Consider the following 12,138-nt stretch of genomic DNA (forward strand, 5'->3'; position numbering starts at 1 on the left):
GGGCGCCGGCAAACAGAGAGAGAATTTTAACCACCCCGTTTCTCCCAATTGGAAAAAAAACCAGGAGTTTTTTGCTTTTAAATAATGCCACCCAATATTTTCATTTTATTCCTGTTTTTCCTATTTTTTTCCTCCACCCCTGGTTGCTAGCTGAGTTTATTCAGAGCACCAAGCTGATGTTGGGACCCAGCGGCGATGATCGATCCGCGATCGGTTCCCCATTGATTCCCTCTGGCTGTCTCCCCATCCAGCTGGGGATGTGCTTAATGTGCACTCCAGCTCCCAAAGGATGGGGTGTTAGTGTGGGGAGGAGGTTTTGCTGCATGTTGGCAGATGTGATGCTCCTCCCCCACAAAGGCAAAGCAGCCTTCCAAACCCCCCACCTGCCAGAGCTTTCCTGGACAGCAGCGACCCAAGGGAAAAATCAGAGACACCCCTGGCAAGGTTGTGCAAATCCTCACATTGACATCTTCAGGGTTAAAAACCCACTGGTTTGTAACTTTAAGGGCTTGATTTAAAAAACCTAAATCGATTTATCTCTATTTTTTCCCCTGATCTCACTTCTTGTTGACTTGCTGATGCTACCATCTGTTTCCACTCTACCGACTGGAAAAAAAAAAAAATCAAGTTAATTTTTCATGGGCCTTCTGTTGACCTCACAAATACTACCAGAAATCTTATTACTGTCTGCTTATATTAGAGCATGGGATTTCCCTGCCTTTCTCACAGTCTGCCATTATCACCATCTCCCTATTGGTGAAAAGAGAAACAAGAAGTCAGACTGAGTTAAAGACTCCCAGAATGTTGCAAGTTTCAAAATCAATTGACTTGAAATTGAGGATCTAGCTAGAACAACACCAGGTTTTCTCTGCTTGTTTGGTTCTCTTAGCTCACCAAAATAACTCTGGTTTATTGCTTGGCACTCACACAGGACAATGTCATTTGTTCACCTTAAAATACAGGACAATTTTCCAGCTATTCTCAATATAATGAACACAGGGAACTTGACTGTAGGTGGGAGCTCCTGAACAACACCTGACATGTTTAGCAACTCAGGAAGCAGCAAATATTAAAACTGGACGTAAAGGAAGAAATTTCAACTCCACATTTTACAGGATTCTTTGCTTCTTGACTTCAACTGGAAAGGAATATTTAATTCTGTAATCCTAGACCTCAAAGCATGTAGGAACAAGCACCAATCTCTCCTCACTGAACACTTGGGACTCTGTGATGCTGGCTGCAGATTACAAGCTGGATGAGGCTCTTCAGCACATCTGAACAGTAGCTCAATTTATTAAAAATCACATCCAGACTCCTCCTGGGATTTTCTGTAACCACACTGGATGGTGCAAACCCTTCAGCACACGTGTTTAGTGGGAGTAACTCACAGACTGGACCCCCACATCAGCTCAGAGGCTGGAAATAAAGTGAAATTCTGGGGCTGCAATTAAATGATGGGGTGCCCATCACCTACACACACCCACGTGCCACTCAGACCTTGAAGCCTTGACACCTCCTCTGTTTAAAAAATTGATTTACAAACACCAGCTCTGTGGTTTTACTTTATCTGCAGTGTGTTAAAGGATGCCAGGCATTCCCTCACCCCCAAAAAAAAAGATAAAATGAAAAGGCTGGGAAGTGCAACCACTCTGCCAGCAATTAATTTGATCCCAAAGACCAGAAATCAGCAGTTAAGCTCCAGTGGCCAAAGGCTTTCCTTTCAGAGCCCATTTCTGGACCACAAGCACTGCAGCCACAAAGCTCAAAGCCAGATGCTTTGGTGACTTCAGCTGAAGCTCCACAGGCAGCTCAGTTAATGCCACAGATCTGCTCCTCTCCTTGGCACCTTCTCCTTCCCAAGCATTTATTTTACCTTTCTATTCCCAGCAACCATATGGATTCACATCCCTCTAAAGGCTGGCCACAGCCTAGCACTTCCAGACCCTTCCTTCCCTAACTTGGCAGAAAGCCACCCATATTTTTTTTTTCCATCCTGTCCATCAGCAAATTAAATCAGCTCTCTCTTTGCATGGCTAAAACTCAGCACAATCCTTAAAAAAAAAAACCCAAAACCTGCAGTGAAACTGTGCTATTACCAAACCCTGAACCTGGGCACAATAACCTAAGGACCACATAGCTACAAACTGTTCAAATCTGGACTCAGATCCATCTCCTGCTAAAACTGGTTGAGAAACCACAACAACTCTTTCCTCCCTGCACCACTGGGCTTCCAAACACCCCACTGACTGCTCCTCTGAAGCTGGAGGAAAAAAAGCCACAGACTTAACCACGACAAAATTAAAAGCAGAATGGTTCAGAGGATGCTAATACGAGGCAGACAGAGAGAGACAAGATAAAAATGGACCCAAGCACTCATTCTGCATTTCCCTACTTAGAGACAGAGTGAGAATTTGTCTGTATTATGTTACCAACATGGGTAATTAACACTGGAAATCTGCTGCCTCTGTTTTACATCAAGGTAATGCAAAACTCTACCAAACAGAACCAATTTACCTTGATTTCTGATGGGGATATTTAACCAAAGCACCTCACAGAAATTTTGTTCAGAAATGCATCTATCCTCAAGGAAAAGACTCATTTGCCACTAAGCACAGACATATGATAGGTGACATCACCCTCTGAAAAGCCATCCCCTTTTTTTGGGCAATACTTATCACTTCCTTAAGGGATTTTTCTTTTGTTTGTTTGTTTCCAAAAGCATTTTTAACCTTTTGTTGTTACAATGCTGAGGGTTCACAGGGTAAATGCCAGCTCCCAACACCAGACCAGAACTCTGAAGTATGTGGAAGAACTCCAAGAATTATCTCTGGCCATTTCTCTAGTCTTTATATAGTCTTAAGAATTTTTCCATTCCTGTTTGGGACTTGGGGGTGGAGGGTGAGGGATTGTTTTGTTTTAAGTTATTTTTATGAACTGCCTGCTATCTGCTGACTGCTTGGGAAATTTATTGCAGACACTGGCCTCTCTGCTCCCATCTGGCCTGGGGAAAAAAAAAAAAAAAAACAACATAAAAACTGCACCAGAATGAATGTTGAGGAGGAAAAAGATGAACGGATGCCATGCCTCCTGCAAACATGCCAAATCACAGATGCTGTCTGCATCTCCCAGTGGAGCTCAAAAGCTTGCAGATGTTCACAGAAAGTCTGGATGTTCTCATGACTACTCTAAAACAGGATCTCAGATTACAAAATTCACTCAGAAAGAGAGTGGAAACCATTTTCTCTTTCAGCTTGGCTTTTTTACCATCTTGGGGCTTGGTCACTGAGTGTTGAGATACTCTCCAGCTATATACAAACCCTAAGCTCTACACAAGTAAGATTTATGTATTCAGTGAAAAAAAAAATTCTCTGAAAAGATCGTTTTTTCCTTCCCTGTTCTGCCCAACTCAGTTTCAGGCAGAGAAGGAACATAACCACTCCAGAACAGCCATGTTCCTGTATTTCAAGCAACAACCTCCATTTCTCTCTCACACTGCAGAATTTCCCATTTCAGGGGTGTATTGTCTGCAGAGTGAAAATGCCTTCATTCCCTTCCCATCCCAAATAATCACAGACTTGGACAAACCTACAGCAAACACAACCCCTGCCTCATTACCCTGGTAGCTTGGTCAAGTGTTTGGGTGAAATTTACATGCAATTGACTTCCAACTACTCTATTGTCTGCCTTCAGCCTATATTATATTATATATATAATATATATATGCCTTCACCCTATATATTATATTATATTATATTATTATTATCTGCCTTCACCCAGTATTTCCCTGGATTGTGCTACAAAGCCCTTCAGCTCCTGGGCTGTTCTTTACGATATTCAGACACTTCAGATAATACCCTGGGAGCCTAATACCCACACATGGGAACACCTTAAGGCTTTAATAGCAGCTCTAGCAGCCTAAGGACACCCGAGCTGACACCTGAGCTCCCAGGGAGCCAAATGCTGTTATTATCTAACACATCCCCACGCCCCATCTCTTCTCTAGCTCCATCCTCCACGTTTCCGAGCCTCAGAAAACGTTATTGGCCTCCATACCTCAAGCCCTTCCCCACAAGCCACCCAAGAGGTGCCCACACCACCTCCTTTCTCTCCACAATTCCGAATCTCTGCTCTCCCTACCTTAATTAAGCTTTCCTACCTTTCCCAAGCCTTTTTTCCCCTTCTCCCAGGGCAGCCCTGCATCCATCCCCTCCCTAACTAAACCCGGCACCCTAAACCCTACCAACCCCAGACCATCCCCTCTCCAGGCTCTCTTAAATCCTTCTTTTTGTCCTCCCACACAGGATTCAGGATTCAATCCAGGTCAAGCCAGCCCCTCGCTCGCCATCCTCTCAAGGCCACCAACGCTCCTCTCCCAGTCGCCACCTGCGGTTCACAGCCAGCCCCCTCCATGCCCCCACCCCTCCAACGCTGCTCCTAATGCCCCAAAATTCCTTCATGACTCCAAATCCCCCTTAAACACCCCCCACAACCCCCGAACCCCCCCTCTCCTGACCGCCCCCCACCCCTCTGCCCTCCTTCAGCGCCTCCCAACCCCCCCCATACCCTTCCCACCCTCCACACCCCATTTCCCCGCAGCTCCCCCAACACCCCATCTCCTCCCTCCCCAAACCCTTAAAAACCCCAACCCCTCTACACCAACTCCCCCCAAACCACTCCAACACCCCCTTCAACCTCCTCCCCTCCATCCCCTGTTCCCCCCAGCAACCTCCCCGGCCCCACCCCACCAACCCCCAACACCCCCCCCCCTCTCCTTTTCTCTCTGCAGCCCCAAAACCCTTCCAAACCCACACCGCACCCCTCACCCTAATGGAAGGCTCAGCCCTGACACCCCCCCCCGTTACCTGACGAAGGGCTGAGCAGCCCGGGAGCGGCGCGGAGAGGGGCGCGGAGGCGGCAGCAGAAGCGCGGAGCGGCCGCACAGCGCCATAGCGACAGCAAAGCGGGGAAGGGAGGAGGAGGAGGAGGAGGAGGAGGAGGAGGAGGAGGAGGAGGAGGAGGAGGAGGAGGAGGGAGCAGCCGACAGCTCCGCACCCCGCTCCGCCCCGCACACACCACCCCGCTCCCCGCCTCAGGAACTGCGGGAGGGGCAGGAAAAGGGAAGGAGACAAAACCCCGCAGCCTTCCCCGCCCACTCCGGATTCCTCTCCAGCTTCCGCTTCTCTCCGGCGGATGCGGGATGGAAAGGATTTTCCTGCCGGGAATGGCGAGGTGGGAAGGCAGCAGTGTGCGGTCCAACCCCCCCTCCTAGGAAGGGATGGGCTCGTCCAACGCCTGCCTCCCGCACACACTCCCGCACACACAGCGCTTCACAATCCCCCCTCCCCCGGCGCCCATGGGCGCGTCCAACCACCGCAACCCCCCCCGTCTGCTGTGCCGTGGCACCGTCAGAACCTCCCCGAACTCCTCCGGAACCCCCCCGGGATGGTGTGACGGGGACCCCCGGGACAGCCCCAGGGACGATGTGACACGGACTCCCGGAACGCCCCTGGGACGATGTGACACCCCGAGACCCATCCGGAGCCCCCCAGGACTGTGTGACACCGACCCCCGGGACCCCCCGGAATCCCCAGGACAGTGTGACACGAACCCCCAGGACCCCCTGGAACAGTGTGACCCCTGGAACCCCCCTGGGACAGTGTGGCAGGGACCCCTGAAACCCCTCCAGGACAGTGTGACAGGGACCCCCAAGGACCCATCCAGAACCCCCCAGGACCTTGTGACACAGACCCCCGGGATACCCCCGGGATGGTGTGATAGGGACCCCTGGAACCCCCTTGAGATGGTGTGACAGGGACCCCCAGTACAGTGTGACCCCCTCTGGGAGTGTCACCATCACCCCCACTGCCCCCTATGGTCCCTCTATGCTACCCCCCCAAAAATACCCCCCCCCCCCTTTCTTATCATCCCATCACCCCCACGGTGCTGGCCACATCCAGGCACCCCCAAACCTACACTCATGAGAACTGTTTATTCCCTTTACACCATAAATTTGGGGTGCCCACATCCCCTCCTCTTTCAGCTCCTCCATCCAGCCCAGCTCAGAGGTGCCAAGTTCTGGATTTTAACCCAACTTTTCCATTTTTTCCTATTTTACCATTATTGCCTCTTTCCACCAACCCCTTGGGGCCTGGGTGCCAAAAAGGGAAAAAAAAAACCCCAAAAATTATACCAGAGGAAGAATTTTAGTTCCAACACCCAAACACCTCCAAAACATCTCTAATTAAAGTCAAGATGATGGATCCACATCCAGGATTTAATGAGCTGTAGAGGGGGACCCATGGCTTCACACCAATGAATTGCTCATCCCATGGCTGGGGGGTGCACATCCTTCTCCTGCATCCTCCTGCCCCATCACCATGACCCCAGGGGAGAGGAAAAAGCTGCTCCCTGGCAGGACAGGAGGTTGAGTAAGCATTGAGGAAAAACCTGAGTTTGTTCTTGCTGCTCTCAGCATGTGATGTTTTCCCCCCCAAAAAAAATAATTCAACGTTCATGTGTGGTGGCCAAACTCCCTGTGCTTGGTGGAGACCAAGACCACTCTCCTGCATCTTATTTTAAGGGCCTTGTGCCATAAAAACCCCAAAATGTGCAGCTGGGGGGTGTGATGGAGATGGGGGCTGCTGGAAATAACCCCCTCTGTGCTTGGCAGTGTCCCCAGTGCCAGTGGGGGCACACGGGGAGCTCAGACCCACCTGGTTCTTGACTCGGTGCAGGTGAGAACCTTGTCCAAAGTGTTATTTTCTTTTCTTTGTTTTTCCTCCAAAAAACAAACTAGACTTTGCACCAAGCAAAAAGTAGGCAAGATAAATACTCCGGGCCATGACCCAAGTGCAATGAAGCATTTTAGTTGCCCTCACTGACGAGTTTGATGCCCAGATGAGTCCAAGCCCCTCAGCCCCATCTCAGGTGCTGATGGGGAGCTGGCACCACCTCCATCTCAAGCTCTCCCTTTGAAAATGCAATGAAATGAGCTTGCTAAGGCAGGATCAGTATGGGAAGTGCCAAAAGGAGAAGCCCCTTTGTCAGCATGGCTGAAATCCTTCAGCTTCCCTCCAGGAATCCCCTCAAACATTTTCCTCCTGCCTCTCTTGTCCTCTGCTTAAGCTCCCTGCAGAGCTCCCACCAGTTGCCTCTGGCCAAGCCCATGGACTTCCAGCCTCCAAAAAGCTTCCCCAGGCTCCCTCTGCATCCAGGGCTCATGTAGGGAAGGTGATGTGTCCTAACAAGGTGTCCCTGATGGCCTTTCCCTGCAGCAAGCACCATCCTTTAAACCTCAGGAGCTGTGCTGCTTCCTTCCATCTTCTCCTTGGCATGGGACCAGGACCAGGATAGCCACGATCCATCCCCATGGAAGTGTTCACATGCCTGCTCAGGGACTTGCAGAGCTCCAGAAACACAGCAAGACCATGATGAAAGAGGAGGAGGGACAGGGATCTTCTCCAAAGAGGGTTTTAGTGCAATTCCACCCCCAAGGATTCTTCTTTCATCCAACAAAAGAAGACAATTTGCACCACTGATGCATTGCACCAGGCTGTTACCTGCAGCCCGGCATTTCCCTGGGATGCAGGGAGATGGAAAAGCAGATTAAGAGCCTGGAAAACACCCAAGGGAGAGGTCAGACTTCCTGGAGATGGAGCAAAGGGAAAGGGGTGCCTGGCAGCATGGCTGGGAAAGGACACAACGTCAACTTGTTTTTCCTGCTCCCCAGCTTCCTGAGCTTTGCTGTCCCACCATTGTTCCACATTTTGAAGGCTGCAAAAGCTGAATGAGACCCCTAACAATTGCCAAAAGGAAGGAAGAGGAGAGGAGAGTGCTTTGGAAAAGGGGGGAAAAGCTGCTGGTGGTGTTCCTTGGTGGATCCTCCTGACCTAGATCTTGTCCAACAGTAAACCACTAAATCTGGGTTAAGTCTCTGCTCACTTGACCTGATGGGGCTCTCTTGCTGTGCTTTCAGCTTGGGTACCTCCACATTGGCATCTGCCTCTGGAAACAGCTGCTTTTGCAGCTTCTCCTGGGGATACCTTTTTATTTTTAGTAAATCCCTGCTGTGCCAGCAGAGCAAACAATGTTGGATCTCCAGGGGCCAAAAATAGATGTTCACCAGCGGACGTGAACCTGGAGAGGTCTTCTCTTCCTCCACCCATCACAGGCACCTAAACTCCTTCCTCTGGGCTGGGGACTGTTTTTTATTAAAAAATGAACATTTGTATCTGATACATGAGATCCAGGGGCTGCTGGAGCAGCTCTGCTCTGGAGCCAGGCTGTGAGGGTTGGAGTTGTTCAGCCTGGAGAAGAGAAGGCTTCAAGGGACACCTTGTTGTGCCCTTTCAGTATTTAAAGAGGGCTTACAAAAAAGGTGGGGACAGACTTTGTAGCTTGACGACAAGGGGTGATGGCTTTAAATTGAGAGAGCTTCAAACTAGTTATTAAGAAGAAGCTTTTTTTACTCTAAGGGTGGTAAAACCCTGGCCCAGGTTACCCAGAGAGGTGGGAGATGCTTCATTCCTGGAAACACTCCAGGTCAGGTTGGATGGGGCTCTGAAAAACCTGATCTAAGTGAAGATGTCCCTGCTTACTACAGGGGGCTGGACTGGATGAGCTTGAAAGGTCCCTTCCAATCCAAACCACTCTGGGATTCTGTGATCCCATGCTTCTGGCACATGCAGGACCCTTCTCCATGAAAAGGGAGCAGTGGACTGCTGGAAGTTTTGGCTGTGGGAAGGATTTGATGTCAAGGAATCATCCATGAGCCACTCCAGAGGATGTTCCAGGATGGTGGAACTCCATTTTACCAGCACAAAGAAGTGTCCCCATCCCTTGTGTTCAACCAGGCAGAGGCAACAACTCCAGAATTAGAATCAGAGGTCCCAGCTCCAGTTCTGGTTCCAGAGATGGTGCCAGGCACAGCTGAGATGCAGCTGCTCAGTGGTGGCAGTGACAGCACCAGCAACAAATAAAAACAAACAGAGAAGCTTTATGGCTTACACAAACCCCACAGTCAGCTTCCAGCTTCCAATGAGCCCAGGATCCATCTCTTGGGGCTTTCAAATTTGTTTTCTTTAACCCTGATTTAGCATCAAGAGTGCAACGAGTGCAACCATCCTCCCACCCTGACAGAACCTCTAAGGAAATAATTCAGGATTCTTAGAGAGAAAAAAACCAAAGTGGGTGCTTGAGAAATAAACAAGGTAGTGCCCTGCTGAGCTTCCTTTCTGTCTGCTCAGGTTTAGGGGATCCTGTTGCATTTCTGGGATCTCATAAATGTTTCAGCAGAGTTCACCCCCCAGGCAGTGTCCTGGGAGCAGAGGGTGTTCATCCCCAGAGCAAACTTGCAGCCTACAAAGCTCTTCATGAAAAATGTATGAATAGCACCAGAGAGGGCAATAAAAATAAAATAAAATAAAAAAAAATAAAAATAAAAAAAGGCTGTAACAAAAATTTCCCAGTTTTTACCTCGGGAGAAAAATTAAATAATAAATTATGATGGGAATAAAAAAAAAAAAACAAACAACCTCCTGCTCCATTTATCCAAGTTCCTCAGGCTAAAAGATCTTAGTTCTTCTCCAATGCTATTTTGGAAGGAGAGATATTAAGATTTCCTCTAGTCTTCACTTATTGGTTCATTCTCCTTGCAAAAGGCAGCCCCCAAGTCAAAGGCAATAAAAAGATGTTATTCCTCCAGCAAGAGGAGGTCTGCAGGTTTGTACCACCATGGATCTGGCACCGGGCACCCCTGAAACACAGGGTGGAGATGCAGGAGATGATGGGGACACAACACTGAGATCCTGCAAGCATGGGAAAAATGTTACAAAAATATCCCTGCTGATCCCAAGTTACCCAAACTTTTCCTCTCTAATAGCCACTGCCCTTTGTGAAGAAATCCTAGGAATAATTTGGGTTGGTGGGACCTTCAAGCTCATCCAGTGCCACCCCTGCCATGGGCAGGGACACCTCCCACAGCCCAGGGTGCTCCAAGCCCCATCCAACCTTCAACAGTGCCAGGGATGGGGCAGCCACAGCTTCCTTGGGCAACCAGGGGCTCAGCACCCTCACCCCAAAGAATTCCTTCCTCAGATCCAACCTGAATCTCCCCTCTTCCACTTGAAACCAGTGCCACCTCCCCGGGACCTGTCCCACAAACCTCAAAGGGTTCTCTGGGTCCTGCTCCTCTCCAAGGGTTGTCCCACAGCCACCCCCTTCTCCCTCTCAGCACTACAGCTGCCCTCCTCTTGGGTGCCCATCACCTCCCCATCCAGCCCTACATTCACAAACTTCTCTCTCCCTTTGCTGCAGCCATTTCAGTCTCAGAAGAGCAGAGGAAGCCAGGACCTCCAGCACTTGTGCGTGGCCTCCCCCTGCATCTCCTTATCTCCAGGAACAGCTTCCCACCTCTCCCATCCCACTTCCTCCAGGGCCCAAATCACTCTCCTCACTGTGCTTCACCCTTCCAGGAGCCTCCCTTCCATGCTGCCTGGGGATAAACTTCCTAAACCCTGATTTAAAAGCCAACAGCATCTGATTTTACAGCTTGCTCTCAAGTCTCTACCTGTCAGCCTCAACCATCAGGCTGCAACTTCAGGCAATGCAACTTCTTCAAAGGGTGGATGTGTAGGCAAAGAGCATCTCTGAGCCTCTCTGCATTCATCAGAGCTCCTCAGCTGGTGGTCCTGGAGAGCTCTGGGGCCAACAGAAGGTGGCTAAAAATGCAGCAGTGTCAGCATGTTATATTCACTCTAACTCATACCTTGCATGGTCCTGGACATTTTTTTAGGGGTCCTATGGAGATATGAATCAGAAACGAGCTGCAGTTTCTCCTTATCTGGAGTTTCACTCTCTGGATTCCCTTCTTCCAGCTTGCAGTGGTTGCTGGCTCAGAGAAACCATGAGATGATAAGGCCAGGGATGTCAGGAAGGGAAAATCCACCCAAGCTTTTCATCTCCTTTTGCCAGCATTTCACTGAAGTGATATTCATTGTTCATTCTGCTGATGCCAATGACTTCACTGGCTTCCCACCCAGCTCCATACTCAGTCCATTGCTATCCACCTCTTTTCCAAGAAAGGGAAACTATCAGCAGTTTAATGGGAATGGGCACTTAACACCTCTGAACCCCTTTTTCTCCTAAGAAAGACATTTGTGTCTTCAGAACATCATCACTAATGTCCATCCCACAGAGCCATCACTGCCTTTGGTTTCTGGGCTGCCAGAAGTCCTTCTCCTCAGGGCTGCTCTCAATCCATTCTTGACCCAGCCTGGATTTGTGCTTGGGATTGCCCCAACCCATCTGCAGAACCCTTACACTTGGCCTTCTTGAGCTTCTTGTGGTTTGCATGAAAGCTGAGCCTTGGAGGGGTTGGGTTTTGCTGGAGCCAACTTCTTCATGGCTCAAGAAACTTCAGGTCTTGCATCATATCAGCCTCTTTCAGCAGCTCCCATCACTTTTGTGGTTTTGGGGTTTTTTTTTTCCCCCCAGATTACTTCAGGGAGAGCTGCTGGTCCATGCTGCAGGACAAGTGTGAAGCTCTGGGCTGGAGGATTATTTCAGACTATTTCACCAACCTCACCATCTTGGCACACAAACCATGAACCAAAGATCAAGCCTGTGTCTTTCCCAAGGAAAAAAAATCCTGCCTTGCTGGGGATAGCAGCTCTGATTCCTCACCCCTGGACACGGAGAGGAATTGTGTTCACTCCAACCCAGAGCACAAAAGCCTTTGTGGGCTCTTTATCCCTTGCACTAAACCAACACCAGGCTCTTTAAGATGATGATTTACAACTTTCCAGCTCCCCCCAGGGCTGTCCCAGCCAGCACGACAGCAATTTGAGCCTCAATGGATTTCTCAGTGGGTGTTTGCCAAGTGGGAGAGGCAAAGGAGTGATATCTCAGTGGGGGATCCCCTGGGCCTTAATTTATTGATTAGCATTAATAGGGACAATATTCATACAGCAGCAGAGAGATTAAACCATCCCACAGAGCTGGCATGGTTGTCACTGTCACCTCAGGTCACTTGGTTTGATGGGCAGGGAGTAGAAAGGAGGTGGCTGGTTCCTCATTCCTTAGAAACCAACCAGCCAGCTGGACAGCCCCTTCCCAAGGGGTTTTCCCTCTGGTTCACAC

The 12,138-nt window shown here is 49.5% G+C and overlaps 1 protein-coding gene across 1 annotated transcript in view; it reads right to left on the reverse strand.

The window, feature by feature from the left end:
* C4BH20orf194 (chromosome 4B C20orf194 homolog) overlaps positions 1-4,958 on the reverse strand; it is a 78,287-nt gene extending 73,329 nt beyond the window's left edge. The window contains exon 1 of the mRNA XM_030450437.1: positions 4,863-4,958. Within this exon, the coding sequence (XP_030306297.1) occupies positions 4,863-4,948 (86 nt within the window). The 5' untranslated portion in view covers positions 4,949-4,958. The remainder of the gene's footprint in view (positions 1-4,862) is intronic.
* Between the last annotated feature and the right edge of the window lie 7,180 nt (positions 4,959-12,138).

This window comes from Calypte anna, chromosome 4B, assembly GCF_003957555.1.
Source record: "Calypte anna isolate BGI_N300 chromosome 4B, bCalAnn1_v1.p, whole genome shotgun sequence".
Classification (NCBI taxonomy): Eukaryota; Metazoa; Chordata; class Aves; order Apodiformes; family Trochilidae; genus Calypte; species Calypte anna.